Genomic DNA, 27,036 nt, shown 5'->3' with positions numbered 1-27,036 from the left:
ATTTTGTTAATTTGTTGCCCTCTGCATTAGTCTTATTGATGCTATAGGCTATCTATTAGGACTGGACACAGCACGGTAATTATATTGTTGTGTCAATGGAAAACAGCTGACAAGGACTGACACAGTGGGGTCACAAGATCATAGACACATGATGTATCAGCCAACCATAATTACTGATAAAGAAAAATAAACTCAGATTCAAAATCAGTCTGAGACTGAAGGCTAATTTTGTCATGCAGGTAACTAGCTATATATAGTAACCTAATATGTGGTAAAATGTATCTGGTTTTGTTCACGTAAATAATTAATTATGACTGCACGATAGGTAGGCCTAGATGCTACTTCTGGGAATCTCTGGCACAGAGTAATGTGAGGAATGAGGAAGTAGACAGCCCAACTCAGAAAAGTGTCCCCAGGGTTTAGTTTGCTTAATTCATTATGGACTAGACTAGAGATCACTGCCATAATCAAGCATTAACTGACCTTAAAAATCAGCTAAAGGAATCGTCTCGGTTACTAATGTAACCTCGGTTCTCTCTAGAAGAGGGAATGTGTGTTGCGTAAGCTTAGCTTACGCTACGGGAAAATCCCTATTTTAAAATCTAGACCTAGACGAGGCAGCTCGCGCGCCTATTGGCTGCTCTGCGGCAACTTGCTGCAACTTATCGAGAGGCTGCCCATGACGTAAGCACCAATGAGGGCACTGGCGCCCTCAGTCGTCACGGCCCGCCAGAATCGGCCTGGCTTATTCCTTTATACGCCAGATCCCGATAGGATGCACTTTGGTTTTTCATCGACTGAAGCGAAACCAGATCGTAGCACAAGCACGGCAGGGTTACACAACACTCGTTTCCTCTTCTAGAGACAACCGAGGGTACGTTAGTAACGTTCTCTAGCGAGACTACTCTCGTATTGCGTAAGCGTGGGTACACGGGAACCCAATGTAAAACGCTGTGCGTGCTGAGAATCGTCCACAACATTGTCCCAAGGGCATGTGCCCAGGGCTCATATGATAGGTGGGTAATATCAAGGCCGACGAGAAGTGGGCCTAATGAAAATAACAGAAGGCAACATAGTCGCCTAATGAATGAATAGGTGCTTAACACAGTGTAACAGTGAGGATAGACCTTAGTCAGCCTGAACTGTAGAACGACAGCTGGACTGAGCACAGTCCACTCTGTACAGGAATGTTAAATGCATAATACGCAGTCTGGTCGGAACTGAGTCAGGCAGAACTGCAGACACTTTGTTTAGACTGATAACAATCTAGCCTGTAGGGCAGGAACTTCTAGGTTGTAAAACCTTATAAATGTAGACGGAGAGACCCAGCCTGCCGCCATACAAATATCATGAAGTGAAACCCCACTGGACCAGGCCCATGAAGAGGCCATGCCTCTGGTGGAATGAGCTCTAACGCCCAAAGGACAACGAAAGCGCTCTCGACCGCTTTCATCTCCAGACAGTTTATGTGTAAGCACTTCTCTTGGCCTACCCTCGTAGAGGGCACCCCAACCTGAGTTTGAGGCATCTGTCGAGACTACTTTCAGCTTCGAGACCACCCACAGATCTACGCCTGACTGACACCAGTCGGTCGCCTTCCAGGGCTCCAGAGCTGTAACACAGTTCTGGGTTACCTTGAGGCGTGCATAACAGGAGGTCCATGCCCGGCGCGGGACGCACGTCTTCAGCCAGTGCTTAAGTGGACGCATGTGAAGCAAGCCCAGCCGAAGCACTGCTGAGGCCATGAGGCCTAGCATCCTCTGAAAACTTTTGAGAGGAGTGACATTGCCAACTTTGAATGACGCCACCAGGCGCTGTATTCGCAGAGTGATGTAAGCCGCACTGTCATTGACACAGAGTCCAAATCTGTTCCCAGAAAAGAGATTTTCTGGCTGGGAAACAGCGAACTCTTGGTCCAATTGAACTTGAGACCCAAGCATTCTAGATGGCTGAGTAGTAAAGCCTTGTGTGTCATCAGTTCCATCTCTGACTGCGCTAGAATTAGCCAGTCGTCCAAATAGTTCAGTACTCGCATGCCCCGTTGTCTCAGGGGAGCGAGTGCCGCGTCCATGCACTTCGTAAATGTACGAGGTGCTAAAGACAGGCCGAACGGAAGGACAGTGTAATGATAAGCCTGACCCTCGAAGGCGAATCTCAAGAAAGGCCTGTGATTGGGGCGCTATTTGTATCTGATTTTATTGATGTGGGCCCTGAATAAGTGAGTGTCACTGAACGGGCCGTGCTTATGTGTAGGGGTGAGCACTGGGAAGAGGGCACAATTCCTACATTTCTAACACTTTCGGCGTGAGCCAGACAAACAGACATAATGCTTTTTTTGAGATTTATCTGGGTCGCCGTGAAAACGGCGTTTGGGTACAGGCGAGCGGGATGAATTACGGGCTCGTTGGCTGCAAAATACACTCCTCCAGTCACCTCTGCTGTGGGAACTGCGAGAGCGAAGCATGCTGCTTTCGATGGCGGTCCGGCCGCAGCGGGAGGTGGGCTGCGGCGGCTCCGTGAGCGCTGATGAGAGTCCCTGGGCTGACGGCGCTGTGAAGCTGGCGACAGAGGCGGCGGGGGCGCTATGTTCCGGCCAGGCGGCTGCTTTTTAGAGCGACCTGTCGCGGAACTCGAGCACCTGGGGATGAAGTGTTGCATGGCCTGCAACGTCTTCTGTACCTCTGAATAGCACTCAGCAAAGCCTTTCACAGACGGGCCGAAGAGGCCGGAAGGAGACCCAGGCGCGTCGAGGAAGGTGACTCTGTTGGCGTCCTTTATGTCTGACAGTGTGAGCCACAAGTGTCTCTCAGTGATGGTGAGAGACACCATGTTCCTCCCAATGGCCTGTGCAGCGGACTTGGTGGCTCGCAGAGCTAAGTCCGTGGCGCTTCTTAGATCCGTGAAGATTTCAGGTTCCGGGCCCGCCTCGTCCATAGAGCGGAGAAGGTTGGCCTGGTAAATCTGAAGCACAGCCATGGAGTGAAGGAATGGACTGGAAGCCTTTGTCTTTCGTGGCGGAGAGCGTCGAAGAGACAGAAGTCCGTAGCCTGGCCGAAAATGGCGCCTTCCAACACTTAGATAGCTCCTCGTGCAGCTCAGGGATGAAGGGAGCGGGCCTCAAGTGAGGCGTTGAGCGGCGTCCAGGGAGAAAACAGCCGTCAAGCCGTCTTCGGGCAGCGACCAATCGAGGCAGAGGTCCTCCACGGCCTTAGGAAGGAGGCGGAGAAGTTCGGAGTCGTACTCCACTGGACTCTTGCAGTGAAGGGGCGGGGTCCGGTACAGGGCTCTCTTCTGGCTTGCTACTGTTGCTCTGGTCTTCGTCAACAACACACGCTGAGATCGACTAACAGCAGATTATGCTTGGTAATCTACTGCTTTTCCTGCAGTTCCTGGATGTCAGTGTTGAATTTACTGTCGAATTTGAACCACTGAATTTGTGGAAGAGAATTTGTAAAGCGAAATAAAATTGACTGAAATTGCCTGTTGAATATTATAGGTTGTATTTTTAATCGGTTTGAATATTTTGGAATTGAAATGAAAGGTGAATATGGATTATTGAATTTTTATTAATGAAAATGTGTTTGAAATGTTTTGAATTTAAATATTCACAGCTTAAATATACCATGTTGAATTTAAGCCAATAAAAATGCAAGCCCTAAAAATACAATGCATTAAAATGCAAGCATATGGTTAATGCAATGCATATTTTTTCAAGTATAGTGCAATTCAACAGGCTTTTTATTTTAAAAACATTTGGCATTATTTTACTTCCATATATATGTTTAAGCATACCCCATTCAAAGTATGAATACAATATGTATGTGGTTAGAGTGTTCGTGCTTTTAACTATCACTTTTTAAAAGATAAATAAATAAATTGCCAGTCAGTCGCGAATAACGCTTAACACTGGCATCTGGTGGTCATATTGAATGAGTTTATATTTCAGCAAATATGAAAACGCTACTGGCAAATTTATTGTTAAACAAAACACGTATCAGTCATCATATAATTTCTGGAGAAATTTTTACAGTTCTTGGTAATTTAAGCCCATGTCCACTTAATAAAAAGCTCGTTAATCTCGTTTCTCTGTTTTGTTGTGGGCTGGTTGTCATGACACCGTTCAACACATGAAGTGCGGGCAGAGATGGAGGTTACATTCTGTTGCTACAGTCACTATTAGAAAGTGAGTAAAATCATTGAACAAAGAGAATATGATGATTATTTAACGTATCGAAGCATATAGGATTTCAGAAGCACGAATTAGATTTTTTATCTAATTTAAAAATTTTAACTGATGTTCAAAACATAAAATCTAAATGTCGGATGATAATTAACGATGATTTGATACTGAAGTTGATAGTTTTAGTAGACTGAAACAAAATTATAATTCTGTATTTCTGCTTTACAGTAACATACCATGTCATCCACTGTCTCGAACTTCCCATTAGTGGATACACTTATCGAGGATGAAGCAGAGAGAGAGATTATACTCTCTAAGCCAACATGTTTTATCATAATTGGAAAACCAGTGAGTTTCCAACATGCATAATTATTTCTCAATCATGAAAGTAAATAATTATCAGTCAAAACAAATAACAGTGTTTAAACATTTAACGTTAATTTAAATGTTTGTGTTACATTGTGTGATTTTTTTTTTTTTTCAGGGTGTTGGCAAATCTACTCTTGCCAGAAAATTAGCCAAGACTTGGAATTGTATCCTCGTTGATGGTAAATGATCAGGTGCCTCATTTAATGCCTCAATGCCATTACTACAAATGGACTTTCTGAATATTTGTATTTCTTCACCCTTTTAGGTACAGATCTTCTCAACAGCCACATCAATAATGAGACTGAACAAGGTATACAGGTGTGTATCACTATTGTTTATTTATTTATTTATTTGATCATACTAGAAATAACTGATTCCCTACAAACAATTCTAGCGGTGTCAAAAAAAACAAATGTGTTTCAGCTATTTAAGATTCTGGCTGAAGGTAAAGCTGTTCCAGAAGAGATGATGGTCCAGGTAATTGTTGACCGGCTAAAGTCACCTGATGTAGAACACTACGGTAAGGATAAGAAACAACTAAAATAACATAATTTAATAATTGGTTTAAAATCTGTTAATATAGGCTATATTTGTAATGACTTGTTTGAATTGTGGTTGAGCAGGTTATGTCCTGGCCTGTTTGCCATCAATTTCAGAGGATTACCTAAAGATACAGGAGCAAATAGACCTGATTAAAAGCCTCGGAATGCCACCAGACTTCATCATCAACATCAAGGTTTTTCATAATCTTAATACTAGGCTATACTACTCTGAATTTTAAGATAAACACTCTATATTAGCAGCCATACGTTTAAATTATATTGTTTTTGTTATGCTGTTTTGCCATGTTTTTGCAATGCTGACATTGTGCGGTTATATTCACTTCTGTATAAACACATAAATGTAAAGTGATTGACTTTGAATGTATGTGTGCAGTGTGCAGACAGAGACCTGATCCACAGGCTATCAGGTGAGCGTCAACATCCGGAGACAGGCCGTGTATTCCAGAAGGAGAAGTGGGACCCTGTGAAGAAAGAGTCAGTCATAAAAAGCAGCAGCATAGAAGATGAGGAAGAGGAAGAAACAGAGGATCTGGAGGAAGAGGTAATACTTAGGCAGTGTCCTAATAAATGACGTACCGTACACTTACCACAGTGTATGGATTTTATATGGTTATTTTATCATTCAACTTCGGAGTCTGATGGAGTCTGCATAAGGAAAGATGTGACAGTTGTGCATGAAGTCATGCACAGCAGTGCTTGAAGTGTCCAACATTCCATGTTTTTTTCTTTCTTTGGTTAATTAGGGGCATCCAGGTATTTGAAACACACTTTTTCTTTTTGAGAATTTTCAGGATGAGCACACTACTCACACTATTTAAATGCTAAACATGGCATAGAATAGTGCATAAGTACAGTATGTAAACTGGGATGCACCTTTAGAGCAGCGGTTCTCAACCTGTTTAACTCGAAGACCCCTCATATAGGCTAAACTATTTCTTCCAGTATTTCAGAAGTTTCAAGAACTGTATGTTCTGCAAAAAAAAAAAAAAAAAAATGTTGAGGGGGGAAATAAAAAAGAAATATTGCAGTTTTGTATTACATTTTCCTTTCATTTTTTAGCATTTATGAAGTTAGATTATTTTATTACATAATCATAAATCATTAAATTGATTTAAATATTATTTTATTTTTAATTTTAAGTTATCGGACTGCCCTATTTGTGTTTGAAAGTTTGCTACGGCCCCCTGATTGAGAATCACTGACAAAAGTGACAGAAATAACAAAAGTGGAAATTGAGTTCAGTGTATTATTGCCGTTATTTATTTCCTAGACACTTTACCAAAGCACTGTTTAAATTGTGTTTACATTAAGTTGTTTAAAAAGTTACTACTTCATGTTTCATGGATGCATTCAGAATTGACCAGTTTTGAAAGTCTGTGCACAAATGGCTAAATGTAATTTAAAAAAATTAAAAAAAAATGTGTTCAAGATGGAAGAGGTAGAGCTACAGAAAGACATGATCACACAACTTGTACGAGTGATCGAGAATTACCCAGAGAATGCCAAGAGCAGGATCATGCACTATAAGGACACCATCCTCAGGCCTCTAGAGGTAATGGCACATATTACACACACCTGAATACACACTATTATTGAAACAATACACTTATACTTAAATATGCTTGATGTGTAGGATTACATGGCAGACCATAATCCCCCATATTTATTTGAGCTGGATGGAAACAAGGACCCAGAGGAGCTCTTTGAGGTGGGTGCCCTCCAACAAGTTGTAATGCCGAAAGGCCTGTTCCCACCAGGAATAATAACTATAACGATAATAATACAGGGCTACAATATCGTTGGAATCATTTTTTTCCAGCTGATGAATGATAAAAACATTGACAGCCAATCAGAATTCATCCTTCTTTAAAGACCTTGAGCATCTAAAGCGAGAGCTTCAAAATAAATGCTGCTTATCATAAACAGATCATTATAGTGACATGATACCTGTATAATGTAATAATACTGAACTTTCCAATTGCCTGTGCACAGTCAGTAATGTCTCGTTTGGAGTCCATGGCTGTGAGGTGTCCAGCTGTGCCTGTGCGTTTGATGCCGACAGAGGACCCAGAGCTTGCTGATCAGATGGACATGGTCAGATACCGCAAACACACACCTCTATAAAGTGACCTACATTTTACATGCCTCTTCACCATGCCTGTTTTTGCAGGAGGAGCTGTTTCGGACTCTGTCTTCCTGGAGGAATGTCGCACCAGGCTTTCATTGGCGAAGGAGTCGATGGTCCTGCAACTGCCCGGTGGCACTCAAAGAGGGAAGGGTGGTCAAGGGCATACCAGAGTTCGCCGTTGGGTTAGTGAAAACGAATTTATTATACAATATAATACTTCAATGTGAGGGGCCACATTTTCTCTCTTTTCTCCCCATCAGCTTCATGGATAAGATCTACATCCTGTCGTCTCAAAGTGCTCTGCAGAAGTTCACGGCGAACCCTCGTTGCTACCTGCTGCCACCCATACCACACTTGCCTTGCAGGGTGTCCGTGATCGGCCCACGATGCACAGGGAAGAGCACAATTTGTGCAATGCTAGCAGAGTATTATGGGGCTGTAGTGGTAGATGTTGAGGCACTGATGGAGCGTACACGGAGTATGTTCACACAAGACATGTTGGACAAAGTCCGTCACAACGCCACCCTCGCAGGCCTGGAGAAGGTCAGAGCCAAGATGCAGCATGAGGCTACAGATGCATCAGGTTTGAAAGGTTATGACTATGAGGATGCCAACTTGGTAAACCTACCAAACAATAAGCTCCATGGCATGATAGAATTAACTTTTAAAGCATTCTGGGACACATTTGAGATGTTTCTTCTCCATTTTTGTAGGTAATGTGACAACCAATGAGGGAGAGTCTGATGAAACTTACTCAGGTGAGGTCAATCCACAAACATGGACTTTAAACCCCACTCAGTTTCACTTATAACAATGTATGTTCTGTGCTTTAACATTTTGTTAACTGTTATCGTTCACGTCATTTTTATATACACATGAAATAAAGGGAAATGGTTCAAAGTTAAACAGTAATTCAGTGGTTAGAGAGTGTTAAAGGGTATGGAGGGATATGGTGAAGGGGGGAAAAATTAGGCAAGTTTATTTATATAGCACATTTCATACACTATTTTAATTCAAAGTGCTTTAAACAACAAGGAATTAGAATAATCACAAAATAAAAGCAAGAAAAATTAAAAGAGATATCATGAGATGGAGGAAATTTAGTTGTCAATGCTTTTGCCTTCTCTCGCAACAATTTTGTGTTCACCCGGGAAACTGCGTTCCCTCCTATTTTTTTACAGTATGGTTCCCCCGCAAAAACTTTTGAATTCAGCAAAGCGTTTGCAAAGTTTGAGGAATGCAAAACATTTGCAAGAGAACGCGAAAGCATTGACTTATTATTTTTCCTCCCATCTCATATTTTTTTCTGCAACCATGTCTCCGTAAAAGGGTTAGTTCACCCAAAAATGACCTTCCATGTCATTCCAGTCCCGTAATACTTTTTTTCATCTTCGGATCACATATCAAGATATTTTTACTGAAATCTGAGAGATATCTGTCCCTCCATTGACAGTCTACGCAAAAAAGTTGCCATTGCAACTAACAGAAAAAAAATAACAAAAGCAATAATAGCAAACCTATTGAAATGAAAACTGAAAATATAAAAACAGAAGCCAATCCAAAATATTAATAAATACTTTAATAGTATATGAATAATACTAAAATAACACTGAATGTGTAATGTGTCATTTTACTGCAATAGAGGTGACAGAAGATCATCCAGATGTTCAAGCTCTTGTGGAGGAAGCTCTGAAGGAAGCAGCCGAGTCTCCAGTCACAGCTTCACGGGAGCTTTATTTGGAGGCCCTGGAGAAGCACATAAGAGAGGTAGACTGCTGTGCTGCCACCCTCAGCTCTCATACTTACATAACATGTGTACATGTGTTTTAAGAGTGCCCGTGGGTTGTCAGATCGAGGCTCAAGATGTGGATGCTGAATATAGAAGAGGATGGATACTGGACAACATTCCCAGCAGTAGATCACAGCTGATCACCATTGAGGAACTACATGGTGCTATAACACCTGAAGTCCTATTCTGTCTGCAAGACAATGGTGGAGAGGGTATGTATTGGCATGTATTGGCAAGACATGTATACTACATTTTTTGACATCAAATGATACAGCCTATGCTTGTTTAGGCCATTAAGTGCACTTGATTGTGATGGTCACTGGTCACTTGTTGTTGTTTATTGAAGGAAGCACTGTACTAACCAGGATGTATGAACAGAATAAAGAAGAGGTGGATCGAGCTGTGCTGGCTCGCCTAAAGAAAGATAGGAAACTGCATAAGACACAAGACAATCATGAGACACTGTAAGTGCAGCTAATATAAGGGTCCAGTTTCAGAAAATATAAAGTTTAAAACCACTGGAGAAAATTCTTCTATTTTGTTTTTAATAAAAAATGATATCATCAGCATACTTTGAATCTTACTGACCCTAAACTTTTGAACGTTAGTGTACATGAAATTGAGAATTGAGACTCCCAAATGTCAGATGTTTGGATCTTGCATCTAAAAAGATCTCAAAAACCATGTGGAGAAAAATCAAACACATTGTTGATTTCCATGGTTTCATGTCGGAAAGTGGCGGTTTACGGGATTTGACGGGTGTGATTTGATTCTATTTTAATTTTTTTTGGTTGCAGGAAACCGACTGAAGCCTCAAAGAAAGATTCACAGCCTATTGACACCCAGCCAAAACTCGAGACATTGATTGAGGAGTCAGGTAGTACTCTTTCACATCATTGCATTGCTGTGCATTAACATAATGTTGAACTCTGCTCAACCTTACAGTATTGCCAGTGGTCTTAGGTCTTAAACGTATGAATACTGTATGTGTTAAAATATGTTTTAATAAATAATTGATATGTGTTTACAGAGAGTTCTGATAAGTCTGATGATGAAGTCAAAAGTTTAAATGATGAAGGTTTGTAGTCTTATAATTATATATCTGTATATTTTTCCTTCAACTCTTACTTTTCCTTTACTTGGGTGTCAGTAATAGTTTCATGACTTCTTCTGCAAGGTATATATTTTTGCATATCTGCATATGTCTGGGTGTACAGAGGTGATACTTCCAACGGTGTGGGAAAATGGTTATCCTGACGGCCCAGAGATGGATGCCTTTAGTGTTCAGCTGAAGCAGTTTGTGGCAGATTGGGAAAGCATGGAGCACACCATCACCTGCAGCTATGTAATACTGGACATCACCTACAAAACACCTCAGGACATCCTCCAAGAGATGGTTTACCATATGGAGAGTACGTGGAGTAGACTGTCTGTCTGTTTCATGCTCTCTAAATTAGCGCTCACACCCTCTCATTCACTATATCCTTTCTGTTCTGTCTTTCCCTCTCTTAGAGCCGTTTAAGTACACAGCTTGGAGGATATCTAGTGCAGACCTGGAGGAGGAGGAAGAGGCTATGTATGCGCTGGCACAGGTTGAGAAACAAGATGATGTTGATGAAGAGGAGGAACAAGAATCAGAGGTTACACATCAATAAGCCAGCACTGAACACGAATGAAGCATGACATCAAAACTGAACCCATTTACTTTCTTAATACACATTTCTGGTCTTATTGTAAATGTATAATTTTTTTATAATTTAATATCCTGTTACACTCAGAAATACATATTACAGCAGTAAAATGGTTTGTGAATATTTCATGTTAATACGGCATTAGGAGCTGTTCACACAGGGCACGGAGACATCCATACAGAGCATATTTACTTCCAAAATGTCATTAGCTGCTTCTTCACTGTTGGGCCAAACCGTTCTCGTTGCTTAACCATTCCGCGCCGATCCGGCCCAGCTGGTATGGATATAGTTTTATTTTCAACTGTGGGGCTGATAACAAAACTCTTTGGAATGTAATACAAATGCGTCAGTCATTGCCTTGGATGACTGACTTGCAATTTCTAGACTATATGAGATGTAAATAGCCAGCCATCCAATCCTGAGTGGCGATGTCACTAGTACAACACGGATTCTACCAGCACGGCTCAACACGCAATTCTGGCCAGAGAACAGTTTGTAATTTTGCTGTGTCAAACCAAGCTTAAGTGGAAATGTAACCGTTCCGTGTCATTCTTAGAACTGTTCGGCCCGACGGTGAAAAAAAGTCAGCAGAATCCCTATTTAAAATATTTACTTGAAGTACCCTTTAAGATATTAAGTTAATATTTTCAATAATGTAACACATTTGCATGTTCATGGTTCTCTGATGTTGATAAATGGTTGCAAGACATGCGTGTAAATAAAAAAATGTTATGGTATTATTTTAATTGTTTTTTAAATCAATTATTTCAATTGAATTAAATATTACCTTTTCATCAATTCCCAAACCCCAGTTAATATAGAGCAGGCCGATGTAAGAACACTTACTGTGTGAACAACCTGTTACTGATTCTCAGAATATCATACCACTCTTTTGTTTATGATGGTCTCAGGAGGAAGTCAGCTTTAAGAGGCAGCTGGGAGACACCAAGCATTTTTGTCCAGTGGTGCTGAAGGAGAGGGGTACGCTACAACCTTGTCTGGACGAATATGCTGCCAAGTACAGAGACAAAGTCTATTATTTCTCCAGCACAGAGGCACAAGAAAAGTTCCTGCAGAACCCTGAACTCTACATATCTAGCACACAACCATTAAAGGTATTTTTTAGTATTTTATCAGGTGATGATAAACCAAAAAAAAATAAAAAATCTTGCACAATGGCTTTAATACACAACGATTCAGTCAACAGACCAGGTGTCATATATATTTTTACAGGATAAATTCATCACATATATTTCTACATCAGGATAAATGATAAAAATACACATCGGAGAGTGACAACAAAACGTCTTCTGCATCTGTGACAACAAATAGAGAATGACAAATATGTAGGCAAACAATGTACATATAACACAAAGCTCTGCTTGTATGCAACCAGCCACCTGCTCTGCGTGTCTTCATGCTTGGAGTGAGGGGCTCTGGAAAGACCACCCATGGGAAGTGGCTTGCAGAGCAGCTGGGAGTTTTCCACATCCAGTTCCGAGAGCGGCTACAGGAGCTGATCCTACGGAAGACCCAGAAACATGTGTCATATGCAGATGATTCTGAACCCCCCGAGGAACCTCCAGAGGAGCTGCAGGGCCTGCTGGAGGCTCAGGCCCAGGGTCCAGACCAGGAGGAGAAGACCAGTCATGAGTATACTGCATCTGATAATCCTGACACAAATGTAAGGGGGCTGTAAAGGCAAGACGTTTGAATTGTTTTTGCTTGAATTTTGTTTGAATTGAATGCTTTGGTGTGTTTGTAGGAAGAACCAGCATTGACTGATGATGAGGAGGCCATAAAGGCATACCTCCAGGATGGTGATCCTCTACCTCTGGAGATACTGGAAATGGTTTTATTACAGTGGTGGGACCAGGAACCCTACAAGTAAATGTTCATTCACAAACACTCACTAATTCACACTTTACCTCATAAAACAATCCAAAAAACAACACCACCTGCAGATATAGATGAAACTTTAAATCATCAAATAATTCCACCTCAATATGTAAATTTGGTCATTATTTATTCACCCTCACATCATTCCAAACCTGCACAAAAAAAAGAGAGAAGAAAACCTCTCTCATACAATGGCAGTTAAGGTTTGACAGGTAGATAATGATAATGAACTTAATGATAATTATCAGTTTGAGAAATACTCACACTTTTAAACGGATATCATTCTTTAATATCTATATTCTTTTTAAATAACTTTTTAAAGTGTAGCTTAATTATACAGCCAAAAACAGATAAAAGAGTAAATGTTTAATTATTGTAATATTATTTATTTACTATTATAGTATTTATTAATATTTTGAATTAAATTTCATTTTTATATTTAAATTTTATTAATTTTATAATTGTATTTGTTTTGTAAATATTTTTATACAGCTTAAATTTATTTTATATCAGTTTTGTTTTAGCAATTTTAGTACTTATTTATTTCAGTTTGTTGTCTTAGTTTTTTATCAAATATTTATATTTTACTTTTAACAATAAAAACACTGATTTGAGACCATTTAGATCACAAAACTTTGCATAAATATAAATATAATAGTAATATAATAATTTATTATTATAGATAATTATTATTAGTAGTAAAATAATCATAATGCATGTTTTTATAGGTATCATCATGTATTATTGTGTCAATAATATACAAATAATTAAACATAATTAAAAATTTATTCTGAACTATTATTATTTATTTTTTTATTATTATCAGACATCTGTATTGTATCGGCCATAAAAAGGCAGTAATAGTCAATCTCTAATATAAAAGCCAAGTAGTCCATATGACTTGCATGCTATTTTCCAAGGGAAAAATATTAATAAAACATAAAAATAAAAAAAATGTTTGGGGTGAATATATAGTGAATGAAAGACACATTTGTCTTTTCTTTTTTTGCAAAATATTCCTTAACGTTTCTCTCAGATCCACAGGGTTTATTTTGGAGGGATTTCCCCAAAACCAAGAGGAGGTGTCCTTCATGGTGGAGCATCACTTGTTTCCAGATGTGGTGGCAGTGATGTCGGTAGAGGTGTCTGAGGTGGTGCGGCGTCTCCTGCCTTCGCGGCTCACGCGTTGGAGAGACAGACAAGAGCGCAGGCAAGAACAAAAGCGGCTGGTCAATAAGCTGCGGCGTGAACTCAGGGTGAGTGTTTAAGCGAAAATCTCAGCACTGATAAAAGGATGTAAAAATCCAAAGAAGCTAAATAAACACCTGGCATTTACCATAAAGTAAATATGCATTTGTCTGTGTCAAACTGCAGGAGCGGGCCATCACCCAGAGAAGAGCTGAGCTTATGGCTGAACGTGAAACCACAAAACCAAGCCCACTCACTCTGAAGCCCCTCAAAGAACAGGTCACTGATCGCTGTCATTGTGTCTTGCATTGGTCACTCACATATGACATATTCTGACTGGACATTCTGTTGCTTCATCAGGAGGATGAGGATGAGGTTGACGAAGAGGTGCGAGAAGAAGCAGAGGCGATGGACGAAGAAGAGCAGGAATGGGAGGAAATGGAGGCCATACTGCTGGAGGAGTTTCCTCCTGTGGAGGAGGAGGAGGCAGAGGATGAAGAAACAGAAACTAGCGCAGAAGAGAGGCTGGAGACTGAGATCAGTCAGAGGTTTGAGAGGGATGAAAACAACCTCACTAGTATGACAGTAAGGAGAAGCTGAAAGCTTATTATAAACAAATTTATAATGCAATTTAATTCCTACGGAAATTTAACTTGTTTTTATTTTATTTTATTTAACATATAACTCTTGTTCAATTTTAGATATTCTGCAATAATACATTGTTTTTTTTCATAGGACTTTCTAACAGACAACCAAATCCCCCGTGTGGTTATAAGCGCAGGCAGTTTGCCTCGGATTGTGAGGTATCAGCTCCTTCAGGGAATCAAACCTCTGATGGTAAACAGAGACTCACTCTTTCAGATGTGTCAGCCAACCAGCTACAGCCTCGCCAGAAGACTCCTGTACTGCTCCTTTAAATATCCCAGTGCCTTCGGGTGCTGGGATCCTATTAAGGTAAAAGCAGATGTACAACATATTGAAAATGAATTGAATAATGTAAGCCTAAGAATAGCCTTAACAGAGTATAAAACCAAAAAGTCTGTTTGCCGTTATGTTCTGTAGTACACAGAAGGAGATTTGATCCAGCCTCCACAAGGCCCTTTCAACACCACATTCCCTGTCATCCTACATCAGTTCATCTACTTCTTTGCCTCCAGGGAGACACGCAACACCTTCATTCTCAACCCAATCAAATATATCCGTCAACCAAAGCCCAACCATTCCCTTCCAATCAAACTGGTTATCATTGGCCCACCAAAATCAGGCAAAACCACAGGTCAGATGTCTGGAAATAAAATACACGTCATTATAGATGCTCATAAAAATATTGATGCTCGATTTCACAGAAGAGGCTTAAGCCTAGTCCCAGACTAAAATGCATGTTTAAGCTGTCTTAACTAAAACAACTTGTACTGACATATCTTTAAATAGGCTATTTCAGTGCTATTGTTTGAACACTAATATGAACACCAGTAAAAATATATATATACGGCACATTTATAAAAGCTATTTAAGTTACCTATTTTAACTAAGGCCTAATCCTGGCTTAATCTAAGCCCTGTTTGTGAAATCAGACCATAATAACTTAAAAAGCAAGTGTTTTTATAGATTTCAGAATAAGTAGCTTTTAACTGTGTGTGCACTCAGTGGCCCGGGTGTTTGCACGCGAGTACGGTCTCGCTCGACTCTCAATTGGGGATGCAATACGTATGGTGCTCAACAACCAGTCCAAAACTGAACTGGCTTATCAGGTGCAGAAGCATTTGAACCAGGGCCTGACCGTTCCTGATGAACTAGCCATCCAGTGCCTGGAGGTGGCAGTAATGAGCCTGGTCTGCAGCACTCGTGGGTGAGGAGCACCACATTTTTTTCCAATCAAAGAAATGTACTTCTGCAAGAAAAAATAACAGTTATACAGTACATGTGTTTGATCCTCAGGTTTGTGTTGGATGGCTTCCCTGTGACCAAGCGTCAGGCTGAATTACTGCAATCCTGCAGCATTATTCCTATGCTAGTGATAGAACTGCAACTGGACATGGCGGAAGTGCTGAGGAGAGGCCTGAGAGACAGGGAAAAAAACAACAGGTCAGACCAGGTTTTTATTTATTTTTAATTTATATACTATTATTGTATTTATTAATATTTTGAATTAGCTTTATGTTTATATTTTCAGTTAACATTTTAACTTTAAAAATGTCAACCTAAATTTGAGTCATTTTGTTATGTGCTTTTGCCATTTTTATTCGTTTTTATAAATATTTATGATTTCGATGACGGAAACTCTGAATCAACATGCACCAATGCTACATTTTCTTTAAGTGTAATCATTATGTTCACAACTTAAATGCCTAAAATGTATACATGATGTTAGCTAACTGCGTAATGTATGTACATTGTGAAATACATTGCTTGGACACGTTCACCTCTGATAACAGATCACTCTAAATTCGTAAATTATGTATTTTCTGTAAAGCTGCTTTGAAACAATATCTATTGAGAAAAGCGCTATACAAATAAATGTGAATTGAATTCATTATATTTGGGTTTTGTCATTTTATTAGTTAGTTGCCACGGCAGCAGTTCTAATTTTAGTGTACTTTTTTTTTTTTTTTTTTTACGTTGACAGTGTTACAAATGTTGTGGTAATATGGTCTGGCATAATATGTACTGTATATAGATGCAAATAATAACAATTTGTAAGATTATGGCAACTCTCCAACAGGCCTTACCCAATGAATGACAGCCCCCAGGTCCTAAACATTCGAAACTCTTGCTTCAGACGGGAAGCTGAAGCTCTCAGGCAACACTTCCACCAGCAGTATCACAACTGGACTCCCATTGATGCTCACAAGAGCAAGTGGTGGGTATGGGAGCGAGTTTTAGAGGAAGTTCGCATAAGCATAAGACTCATTCATGCTTACCTGGAAAGAATTCACAAAGGTGAGAGCATGCAAATGATGCACAGTTGTCAAACGAAAAGCATTAGTAATATCCATCCATGTATTAAGCATTACATTTGCATTAAAGCATCAATATGTGTAGTTTTGTGACAGCTTTCTGCTATCCTCGCAGGCCAGGCAGCCTGTATAAACAGATTGTGCATTACCCCAAGAGAGCTGCAGTCTCGGCTGGGCGAGTTTGGCCATTACTGCCCAGTTAGCTTAGCTCTCCATCGCCATCTGGTTGACTGTTCACAAAACACCTCACTTGAATTGGCTGCAGAGTTCAGTGGCCACTTCTACAAAATGGCCAGCAAGGAGTCTCTAGAGGTAAAGTGCCAGATGGTCCAGAAACACGTTCACAGAAAGTTTTGTTTAACTCATTACCTCTCTTTATATGCTTCTTAAAAGAGATTTTTAGATTCCCCGGAGCAGTTTGTGGTTCCAGGTTGCCCTTACCCATTACCCCCTCCTCCACTCCTGCCTCATAAGCTCAATGCAGGCCAGGTGAAGAGCAGGTTCCCTCAACAGGTGGAGATGAAGGGATTCTGCCCCGTCACTTATCTAGATGGTCAACAGAGGTACAGCCAAGAAAACTCTATAATACTTACTAATTTTTACTACAGACTTCATATTTAATAAGCTACCTTTTCACACACATTCTATTTAAAGTAAAAGACTGTCATTTAAAAGCATTAGGCCTTAAGTGAATGTAAATGATTCACAGTGCAGTTCTACCATGTTTTCCTCTTCATCTGTAGGTATGAGGCCTTGGTGCGGGGTAATATGGAGTATGCTGTTGAGTATCGAAATAGGATCTATATATTTGAGAGTGAGAAGAAACAAGAGCAATTTCTCCAGTGAGTAGTAATTTGGCAGAAGTAATTTTTTTAAAGAAATTAATTCGTTCATACAGCAAGGATGCATTAAATTGATCAAAAGTGACAGTATAGACTTTTACATTGTTTCAGAAATATTCTATTTCAAATAAATGTTGTTCTTGTGTTCTTTCTATTATCAAAGCATCCGGGAATTTTTTTTTTCATAGTTTCCACAAAAATATAAAACAGCAACTGTTTTCAGCATTGATAATAATAAAAAATGCTTCTTAAGCTCCGAATCAGCATGTTAGAAAGAATGATTTCTGAAGGATCATGTGATAATCATGCGGATCATGCGAGTAATGAATAATGCTGCTGAATAAATCACATTAAAAAAATATTATTTTAGAAAACAGGCATTTTATTTTGTATAATTTTTCAAAATATTACTGTTCATACTGTATTTTTGATCATATATATATATATATATATATATATATATATAGGCTATATGATCTTAATAAAAGATAATGTTAATAATAGCCATAACAACAGGCTATTTGTAATACAGCAACATGAAACACAGATAATTCACAACAGAACTGTCCTCAGGTCACCTGAGATTTACTGGGACCAGAAACTTCCACATAAACTACCTCCGTTGGAAGATCCGGTCTTACTAACCGCTTTACCGATCATGGGCTATTTGGAACAAGTAAGAAAACACTGAAACACAGACACTCACTTCAGTCTGTTAATCTGCTGCAAAATGGTCTGTGTAACCATCAATAAACTATGCTTGTGACAAGTGGTAAAATAATTTTCTTAATCACTGCTGAGATTGTAATTATTGTACATGCTCATTTTTTATGTATGTAATATGTATGTATTTATTTATTTATTTTGTCAAATTTAGAGTGTGGCAGTACCCATAATCAAAGCCATGACTGCTGTTGGCCAACTCAAGCCAAAGTTCCCCTTTCTCAGTGTGAAGAGATCTGCTTTATTGTACCTGGCCTTTCATCTGAAAGGTGGCCTTGATTTTCTTATTTTGGCTTACTTATGAATAGCTGGGGATGAGAACGGTCTGGATAATATATTTTAATAACTTTCTACCCCTACACCCTCACAGCATTCAACACCAGGAACCCAGACTATATTCGACAGAAGTACAAAAAGAAACTTCAAAAGTTTGAAGAAGGCTGTGAGCTCATCTCATACCTGGGTACCGACATGAAGACATACAGATCCCCTCACAACCTACCCCCAGATTTTGCACAGAAGCTGGACAGGTTTCTGGCCCTTGAGAAGTCCACCAAAACAGCCTCAGGTCTGATACAGCTCGGGGGCAGTTGAAACTACTTCAAATAATAAAAACCTTGAGTCAGCACATCACAGTATTTGATCAGTGTTGGTTGACATTTGCATTAATACATATTGCAAGCACTTTGTTAATGTGTTGTGTTCAATTGACAATTAAATGAATAAGCCTAATAAATATGTTTTAATCTATTTTGTTAAGTGTTATTGTTTTCAACATATAGTATCCCTGGTTTCACAGAAGAGGCTTGAACTAGTCCCAGACTGAAATGCATGTTTTAGCTATTTTAACTGAAACCAACTTGCACTGACACATCTTAAAATGTCTGTGCCATTGTTATGTCTCAATATAAACACCAGTAAGGTTTTTCTTCTTCCTATGGTAGCCTACGTTTATAAAAGCTTCTTAAATGTAGGTAGATAGATAGATATGCTGATGGAGCGATGGATGTACGTACGGAACGGTTCGTCATCGTTGTGCGCCAATCGCATCAGTTACCCTGGCAACGAGACTCTAACTTTACACAACATGTCATCATGGCATCCCCTGTACATTTAGAGATCGTCGGTCTGTTAAGCAAACACAATTTTCAAATAGCCAAAAGCATTGCGGAGGTAAAGTTTTTTAAAGTTGCTGACCACTTTGCTTTTTGGCGTGGCTAATATAATGCTGATTGCTGACTGCACTCACAAAAGCTTTAAAACCTCCGCTGCACTTAACGTTACAGGGTTTGAAAAATAAATTCCCGGAGTCATTTGATGATCCAACAATTCGGCCGCTTCTTGAATGTGACTGGCATGACTATTTAGCCAACAAAAAGGAGGTATGTCACTTATTATTTTACTGCTCGCTTGTTTTCAACACTAAACTTATCTGCGGAAAACATATCAATCGCCTACGTAACGTTACGCGTTTTCTTCTCAAGGAGCTGAGAGGAGAGGTTTGGCAGTTCACTGGATGTCTAATGTCCTTCGCAAACGGTCAGTTTCTCGGTGATGAGAGGAAACTGTCCACCTGGGCAGACAAAGAGTGGAAGTTTTCTTTTCATCGACCACAGGCTCTTTATATGGCCCTGGCTGAGGAGTATTACACCAGCTATCTGCGAAGCACAGCTGTAAATAAACACGACAAACAACGGAGCGAGACATAACTAACAATAAAAACCCAGAGAAATAAATAAATAGGCTACTTAATTTGTATGCGACTACAAACATTTCTCATAATACCTCCAAGGTGTGAAACATCTGCTCTCTCTTTCTCACAGCACATTTTTGTTTATATGGATATTGAAAGCGGTGGAGAGGCATTTGGCAGGCTGTTGTTTGAGGTAAGGAAATCTTCTGCTTCTTGATGAGGTACAGTGAAAATGTATGTTTGTGCCATTCTTCTCTACAATTGACCGTTCGCAAAACCCCGCCCTCTAACGGTTCTCGTCCAATCCTAGCTCAGCAACTGTAACTAAGGAGGAGGACCTCCGTCAAACATTCCGATTTCAGCAAGATAGTGCAATGATGCGCCTATGGCAGTGAGGTCTGCACGGGCTTAAAACTTGCTGTATTTTATGATTGCTTGCAACTATTATTAAAAAATAGGCTACAAACACGTTTCACTACGGCACTGCGGCCCCTCATCAGTCAGCAAACAAGAGGGGAAAAAAAGAGAAAAAGCACGGACTTACTAATTACGAAACTTTGATGTGGTTGAACAGGTACACACCCAGCTAACACAAATACGTGACTGTTACGTAACTGCAACGTAATCTGGTGACCAAACTTTCGTCGTGGCAACGTAACTAGTTACGTCGTGGCAACCGGAAAAGTGAAATTCCTGGATTCGTTGCCACGACGTAACTTTGTAACGTTGTCAGTAAGTAACGGCGACGTCGTGGCAACGTTGCGGATCGACAGTCGTGTGTTGGTAACCAGTTGGTCATTTTAGTTTTTAATAATATGGGCGGACATGCAGTGGTCTAATTTAACTTGTCCTCATTTGCCCAAAACTATTTTAGAGACTTTTTCAACGACATATGAAAGATACAGACTCAAAATGTGATTAATTCAGTCCATTTACTATAGAACAAAGCACAAACAGCAAAAACAGTATGCAAACAGGTTATACATTTAAATGAACAAGGTTTTCCCCAAAAGCTTGAACATCGAACTGCTCCTACACGTCTTCATTTTGGTGGCCCTAATAACGAAGCAAGAATAAGAAAAGAAAAATGCAAGAAAAAAGAATAGTTGAGTGTTTTCCCATTTAACATTTAAATACACAAAGCAAAGCACTGAAAGATAGAATCTGTATAAGCAGAGTTTTTTTCTTAAATCGCTCATATATATTTTCTAACCATGGTCACAAAATTATGTTGTGGCAAGTGCATTATTTCCTTTTAAAATAATTTGATAACTTCATGACGTATCACTATATTCTATAAAATCTTAGTTAGAATCTTAGAAATAATTTGATACTTTTGAAATATTTAATACATATTATTTTCTTTTTCTTTTTCTGAAGTCTTGATTACGATGTCCATTTTTTTAAAAACTAGATGACTAGTAGGCCTATTTATGATCATTCCTGAAGGCAGCATTAAACCCCCAAAATGTCAGGTGGTGGTGCAACTGTCTGAACAAATGAACAGACTAAAAGAAAATAATTTAAAATGGTGTCTTAATAATAAAAAACTAAAAACTATGCCATAATTTTAAGTTTGAAGCCTTTCCTATAATTGTCAATGATATGAAAGGCTTCAAACCTAAAATGATGGCATAGTTTTTAATTTATTGTTTTTTATAAATATCAGTAGTTTTAAAGCTGAGATAATTGAGAAACTTTTGTCCAGCAATTTGTATATTCTCAAATGGTATTATGAATTTTAAGGTAATAACAGTAAACATGATAATGCATCATCCACAGTAGCCTAACTGATCTCTTTGGCAGAGTGAATAAGTTTGTAAAGCTCTCTCAAATACTGATAAAAACTGCTAATTTCAAGTATGGGTAGGTTGGTGGTACAATTTCCATGTCAGGTGGTACAACTACAATACATCATATTTTTTGTTGTACTGCCTGACATAAAAACTTGAATTAGTTTAAACACTTTAAAATATCATTAAACATCTGAAAATTGTTTTAACACATTGTCTTCAAGAGTGTTGATGTCATTAGAAGTCTTCCCAAGTGAGCCTGGATCCGAACTGGAGCTGCTGTAATCTCTAGTAAAATATGCTGAGCATCCTGAGATAGAAACAAGGAGACAACAGGAGAAAGATTAGCATTGCTGCTGTTCATATTATTTCAGGCAAAAGATGGTCATGTGAACTTTTTACTATTTCATGACATAGTGCAAGATTATGAGATGTGTTACCGTAATTGAATGCTTGGCTAAAGAGATGATTTAAATTAGGATAGTGTTTCTGGGCCCCAAACATTATCAGGAAGGTTATTCTAGAGTTATTCCCTTACATTTAGTGATCGACCGATATATCAGGTCGATATTTGCGTTTTTTTTTACCGATGCCAATACACGGCTGCTGCGTTCGACTGATAGTTTTTTCCCGGCATTATTTATAGACAGGCGTCTGTAATTTGGGACAGCAAGGAATGTGATTTGGACTTTGACTTACTAGTCATATGGTGTGTAACGTCTTGGAGATGTTGTCCGACAGAACAGCCGCTCCGATTCTGCTGGGGTGCAGGCCATCAGCACGGTAGAGCCTAGGTCGCTCCCAAAACAGATTCCAATTATTTACAAAGAGCAGTCTCTGTTCATTACACCATGACATCAACCATTCATTTAGTGCAAACAATCTACTGAACCTTTCTTGTCCTTGTCGGTACGTGGGAATGGTCCAGACACGATGATCGTTGCTTCAGGCGATGTTCTGCGTACCGTCTCGATCAGGCTCCTCTAGTCCCTCTTCAGAACCTCCGTCTGCCGCAGCCTGATGTCGTTCACCCCCGCGTGCAGCACGACAGCTCCTTCAGTGTTTTCAGAAAATGGAGCAAGGTTTCAGAAATTGTGTTTTGGCAATTGAGAAAAAAAACTGTAATAGGAAATCATCCGATTTTAATGAGAAAACATGACCTAACGAGTCAGCATTTTAATATTTTAATACTATACATTCTTACAATGCAAACGTCCTAAACATTTCTGAGTATTATCAATGTTAAAAACAGTTGTGCTGCTGATTAATCTTTTTGTGTAAACCAGTGTAACAGTTTAATCCATTTTCTTTTCTCTCTCTCCAGGATTCATTGTTAAATAGACCCAACATATATAAACAGTAGTTTACACTACTGTTCAAAAGTTTGGGTTCAATAGAGTAAAAATAAATAAATAAATAATATTTTATTCAGCAAGGATGCATTAAATTGACCAGAAGAGAGAGTAAATATTTCTGTTTCAAATAAATGCTGCTTTTTTTTTTCTTTCATTCATCAAATAACCCTGAAAAACACAAAAATATGAAGCAGCACAACTGTTTTCAACACTGATAATAATCATAAATGTTTAATCTATGTTTTTAGTTTTACTTATTCACTAATTCATATTGCTCATACAGTGTCACTTACGTTTGGATGTCAAAACGTTCTTAAAATAAATTAAACAAGTAAATGTAAATATGAGAAATTAAAATACATATGCATGGTGATACAGTAGGTGACAAAATATTGTGAGAAAATGGATATGAAGTTATTTAATGAAGTTCCTCACTTCACCTGTTTCCAACTTCTCTGGCAGCAGCTTTCTTCAGAAATGTTGAAGTAGTGGAGCTTCCCCTCTGTTGTAGAAGGATTATTTTGTTGCTCCTGAAACCACAGAACTATTTTGATCACTATTTGTTAGCTAGCTGCTAGTTTCAGCTAAATTTCACACTTCATGTAAGTGACGTCATCGAGTACGTTTATGTTAAATAAATTAACTCACTTCCAAACTAACTTATTTCTAACAAAACTATCAAAACCTCTCATCTACCCGTAAGATGTGATTAAAAGCCTAAACTTTCATATCAAAAGCTCAAGCTGAAGTTAGCATAACGTTACGTTAGCTACCTCTTCTGAAAACGGTTGATATGCTAACGGACTTTTCTCGAAGACACTAAACCATTTCTATAAAGTAAATATTCAACAGAAGCGTGTCAATAACAAGTAAGAGAAGTGTCAAGAACAGTTGTGTGTATTATTTGTGTGATTTTAGAGACTAAACTCACCTGAAAGCACTGAAAACAACAGCGAGAGAGGGAGTTCTGCAGCTTGTCAGTTGGAGTCAGTCGGTGCCGCGCCGTCTCCATGGCAACTCATCTCCGCTCCAGTGTTTTAGGTCGACTCGAAGGTTCACGCGCACGCCCATTAAAACGTCAAAGCCACGCAACATTTACAAACATAAACATCTAGAATTATAACCTTACTTGAATAAAATGAACGTCTTTCAAACGTACGGAATACTAAACAAACAATTGAAACAAATAAAATATTTCATAGAAATGCAGTCTGATAAGATGGTAATCAAATTACCGGCCAGTGACGTTGCAGTTCCGTTGCCAGTAAGTCATGAAATTACCAAGTTATTACGAATAGAGTACGTATCTGCAACGTTGTTGGTTATCTTATAACCTTATGAGGACGTACTGACGACGTTGTGGGTTGGTAATATGATGGTAATGAAATTTCGAGCATGCGACGTTGTAGTTACGTTGTCAGTTAGTAAAGTCATGACATGACCAAAAAGTACGAATTCATTACGTAACTGTTACGTCGTGTGTTAGCTGGGCAGTCACAAATTCCTCTGGAACTCAAACATTAAACTTCAAAACAAAGTTCGCGCAGTTGCACAACTATTTACACAAATATATCCTTCTCAGTTGGCTACGAGTTATGAATGAAGAGAACCGCATCGAGAGTTGATGGTTTCAGCGCGTCCTCTGATTGCAGTATTGTGACTGAAATAGCGCGCGCGGGAGCACATGCACAAAACAGTTTTGTAAAATGATATATGATCAAATAAAAATTATTGATATATAATTTTACAAAACTGTTTTGTGCATGTGCTCCCGTGCGCTATTCAGTCTATACTTTCTGTCGTGCCCTGGAGGATATGTCTGCTGCATTACTCCAAAACCAATCACTTAATGTATGGAGCTCAACCCAGCCATGGCTATGGTTCTCAATTGTTTGACGGGCGTAGTAACAATAACTAAGGGGCGTGGCTTTTGCGAACGGTCAATTAACATTTAAAATGTAACCTGCCAGCTGTTCTCAGACGTATGCCCAAAGACATGCAGGAATTTCAAGGCCCTGTGCACTGGAGAGGCAGGTTTGTCCAAGAGTAACCTTGAGTTAAACTACAAGGCCTCAATTTTCCACAGAGTTGTGCCAAATGGCTGGCTGCAGGGTGGAGGTAAGAAGCAGTAATACATTTACACATGATAATTTAATACATTTAATCATAAATGTGAACATTTGAATTATACATCCATTTTATACATTTATGTACACAGACAATACCAGTAAGTACAGTTATGACTGTATGAAAATGTTTATGTTTTCACTTACAGATATTTCACCTGAAAGGAAAGGCACTGGGGGAGACTCTATCTATGGTCCAACATTTGAGGGTATATGCTTATTATGCTTATGTGGCACACAAATTCTGTAATTCATACTTTAACACAATACTTGCTTAAATGTGTGATATAGGCTACATATACATGCAGATAAAAAGCTGTGCTGTTCCCTCCTCTAGATGAGAGTTTTGTCGTATCCCACAACAAGCGTGGCATCCTGGGAATGGCTAACCAAGGTGCTCATAGCAACGGCTCTCAGTTCTACATCACACTACAGCCAGCGTCCTGGATGGACTACAAATATGTGGCTTTTGGGTAATGACCCTAATAAATGGCATACGTACGCAAGAAAGCCAAAGTTATGAACCTTTGTCTTGATATTTGGCTTTGCATTATTTATGCAGACATCATACAGTTAAATACCTTTGCTATTTGACACTCTTACAAAATCCAAAGTCTCCATCACAGGTTTTTCCCTCTCTCCCAGGCAACTCATTGAAGGCACTGCGGTTCTAAAGAGACTAGAGGCAGTGCCCACCTACAACGAACGGCCCAAACAGGACTGCAAAATAGCAGCATGTGGAATATTTGAGCCCTGAGTTTTCACATGTGGCCTATAGATAAAGAAACCAATACAAAAGGAGAAGCATTTTTAATAACCATTTGTAATGTATGTGGACAGGTGTGCACCATGTTTTTTTAATGGTTGACCCAATATTTTTGCCATATTGCCAATATGTCAGCATACACATTCAACAAATAAATTTACCTAAAATTAAAAACCTCTCTTTATATGATTTAAATATTCAGTTTGACTTATTTCTATGGTGCTTTTCTTCCATTACCCATGGCAGCTAACCACTGTTGTTCCAAAAAGCTGTGATCTGCTGCAGTGACGTGCACATTATCGTGAGCTTGGCAGAAGAGTCTGTTGAAGTGCTGCCGAGAAACAACTGAGTTGAGTGTGCATTGCTGTAAAACAGATTTATTTACTTGAGAGAGAGTCCCTGTCAGTTATGGGCAAAAAAGACACAAAAAAATTATATATTCCGAAAAAGATCCAGCTACCAAGACCAACATCATAGCTTTAAATTAGACAACATGCTCCTCGAACACACGCAGAACTACACTTACCGTGGCATAAATATTAGCAACACAGGAAATTTGAACAAAGCTGTCAACGACCTCAGAGATAAGGCACAGAGAGCTTTGTATGCTATTAAGAGAAATATAAAAATTTACATCCCAATCAGAATTTGGCTAAAAATTCTTATCAAATCAGTAATAGACCCCATGGCGGTCTACCGGTGTGACGTCTGGGCCCACTCACAAACCAAGAGTTTACTAAATGGGACAAACACCCAATAGAGACTTTTCAGACCGAACTATGCAAAAACCTGCTACGAGTACAGCGCAAAAACTCAAATAATGCCTGCAGAGCAAAATTAGGATTATACCCAATTATAATCACAATTTAAAAAAGGGCCATTAAATTCCATGCCCACTTAAAAAGTAGTGATAAAGAGAACCTCCATCACAAAGCCCTGAACTACCAAGAGCTGATGCCAGAAAGAAACGTCTT

At 39.1% G+C, this 27,036-nt stretch overlaps 3 protein-coding genes across 6 annotated transcripts; 2 read left to right on the top strand and 1 right to left on the bottom strand.

The window, feature by feature from the left end:
- Nucleotides 1-4,417: 4,417 nt before the first annotated feature.
- ak9 (adenylate kinase 9) lies at nucleotides 4,418-19,078 on the top strand (the record flags this gene model as incomplete). The annotated part of the gene is made up of 36 exons (XM_079584550.1): nucleotides 4,418-4,528; nucleotides 4,665-4,728; nucleotides 4,815-4,867; nucleotides 4,973-5,069; nucleotides 5,173-5,285; nucleotides 5,486-5,653; nucleotides 6,542-6,664; nucleotides 6,746-6,820; nucleotides 7,105-7,206; nucleotides 7,283-7,422; nucleotides 7,501-7,823; nucleotides 7,954-7,998; nucleotides 8,883-9,007; nucleotides 9,091-9,241; nucleotides 9,376-9,493; nucleotides 9,827-9,906; nucleotides 10,060-10,107; nucleotides 10,247-10,441; nucleotides 10,542-10,669; nucleotides 11,632-11,835; nucleotides 12,117-12,404; nucleotides 12,486-12,607; nucleotides 13,656-13,875; nucleotides 13,994-14,086; nucleotides 14,168-14,392; nucleotides 14,543-14,761; nucleotides 14,870-15,083; nucleotides 15,455-15,656; nucleotides 15,746-15,892; nucleotides 16,530-16,747; nucleotides 16,880-17,076; nucleotides 17,158-17,327; nucleotides 17,508-17,606; nucleotides 18,180-18,282; nucleotides 18,484-18,598; nucleotides 18,700-19,078. The coding sequence occupies 36 exons, from the start codon at nucleotides 4,418-4,420 to the stop codon at nucleotides 18,921-18,923; spliced, it is 5,319 nt and encodes a 1,772-aa protein (XP_079440676.1). The 3' UTR covers nucleotides 18,924-19,078.
- A 250-nt stretch (nucleotides 19,079-19,328) lies between these two features.
- Nucleotides 19,329-26,537, top strand: ppil6 (peptidylprolyl isomerase (cyclophilin)-like 6). The gene is made up of 8 exons (XM_079584546.1): nucleotides 19,329-19,502; nucleotides 19,616-19,711; nucleotides 19,814-20,002; nucleotides 20,153-20,215; nucleotides 25,141-25,288; nucleotides 25,446-25,505; nucleotides 25,634-25,769; nucleotides 25,942-26,537. Exons 1-8 carry the CDS (start codon nucleotides 19,332-19,334, stop codon nucleotides 26,051-26,053), a joined length of 975 nt encoding a protein of 324 aa, XP_079440672.1. The 5' UTR covers nucleotides 19,329-19,331; the 3' UTR covers nucleotides 26,054-26,537.
- LOC306983822 (uncharacterized protein) lies at nucleotides 20,936-24,656 on the bottom strand. Of its 4 annotated transcripts, none has more exons than XM_079584547.1 (5): nucleotides 24,102-24,656; nucleotides 23,944-24,000; nucleotides 23,606-23,700; nucleotides 22,515-22,869; nucleotides 20,936-22,125 (listed from the first exon to the last, which is right to left on the bottom strand). In XM_079584547.1, exons 1-4 carry the CDS (start codon nucleotides 24,180-24,182, stop codon nucleotides 22,761-22,763), a joined length of 342 nt encoding a protein of 113 aa, XP_079440673.1. In that variant the 5' UTR covers nucleotides 24,183-24,656; the 3' UTR covers nucleotides 20,936-22,125; nucleotides 22,515-22,760. The 4 variants fall into 4 exon arrangements, 3 of the variants coding, with proteins under 3 accessions (XP_079440673.1, XP_079440675.1, XP_079440674.1); XM_079584549.1 differs by having other exon boundaries at nucleotides 23,611-23,700; XR_013794441.1 differs by lacking the exon at nucleotides 23,944-24,000 and having other exon boundaries at nucleotides 23,611-23,700.
- Nucleotides 26,538-27,036: the final 499 nt, after the last annotated feature.

The sequence above is a fragment of the Phoxinus phoxinus genome, assembly GCF_949152265.1.
Source record: "Phoxinus phoxinus genome assembly, chromosome: 16".
Classification (NCBI taxonomy): Eukaryota; Metazoa; Chordata; class Actinopteri; order Cypriniformes; family Leuciscidae; genus Phoxinus; species Phoxinus phoxinus.
The sequence above is the reverse complement of the archived record's forward strand: the minus strand, read 5'-3'. Positions and strand labels throughout refer to the sequence as shown.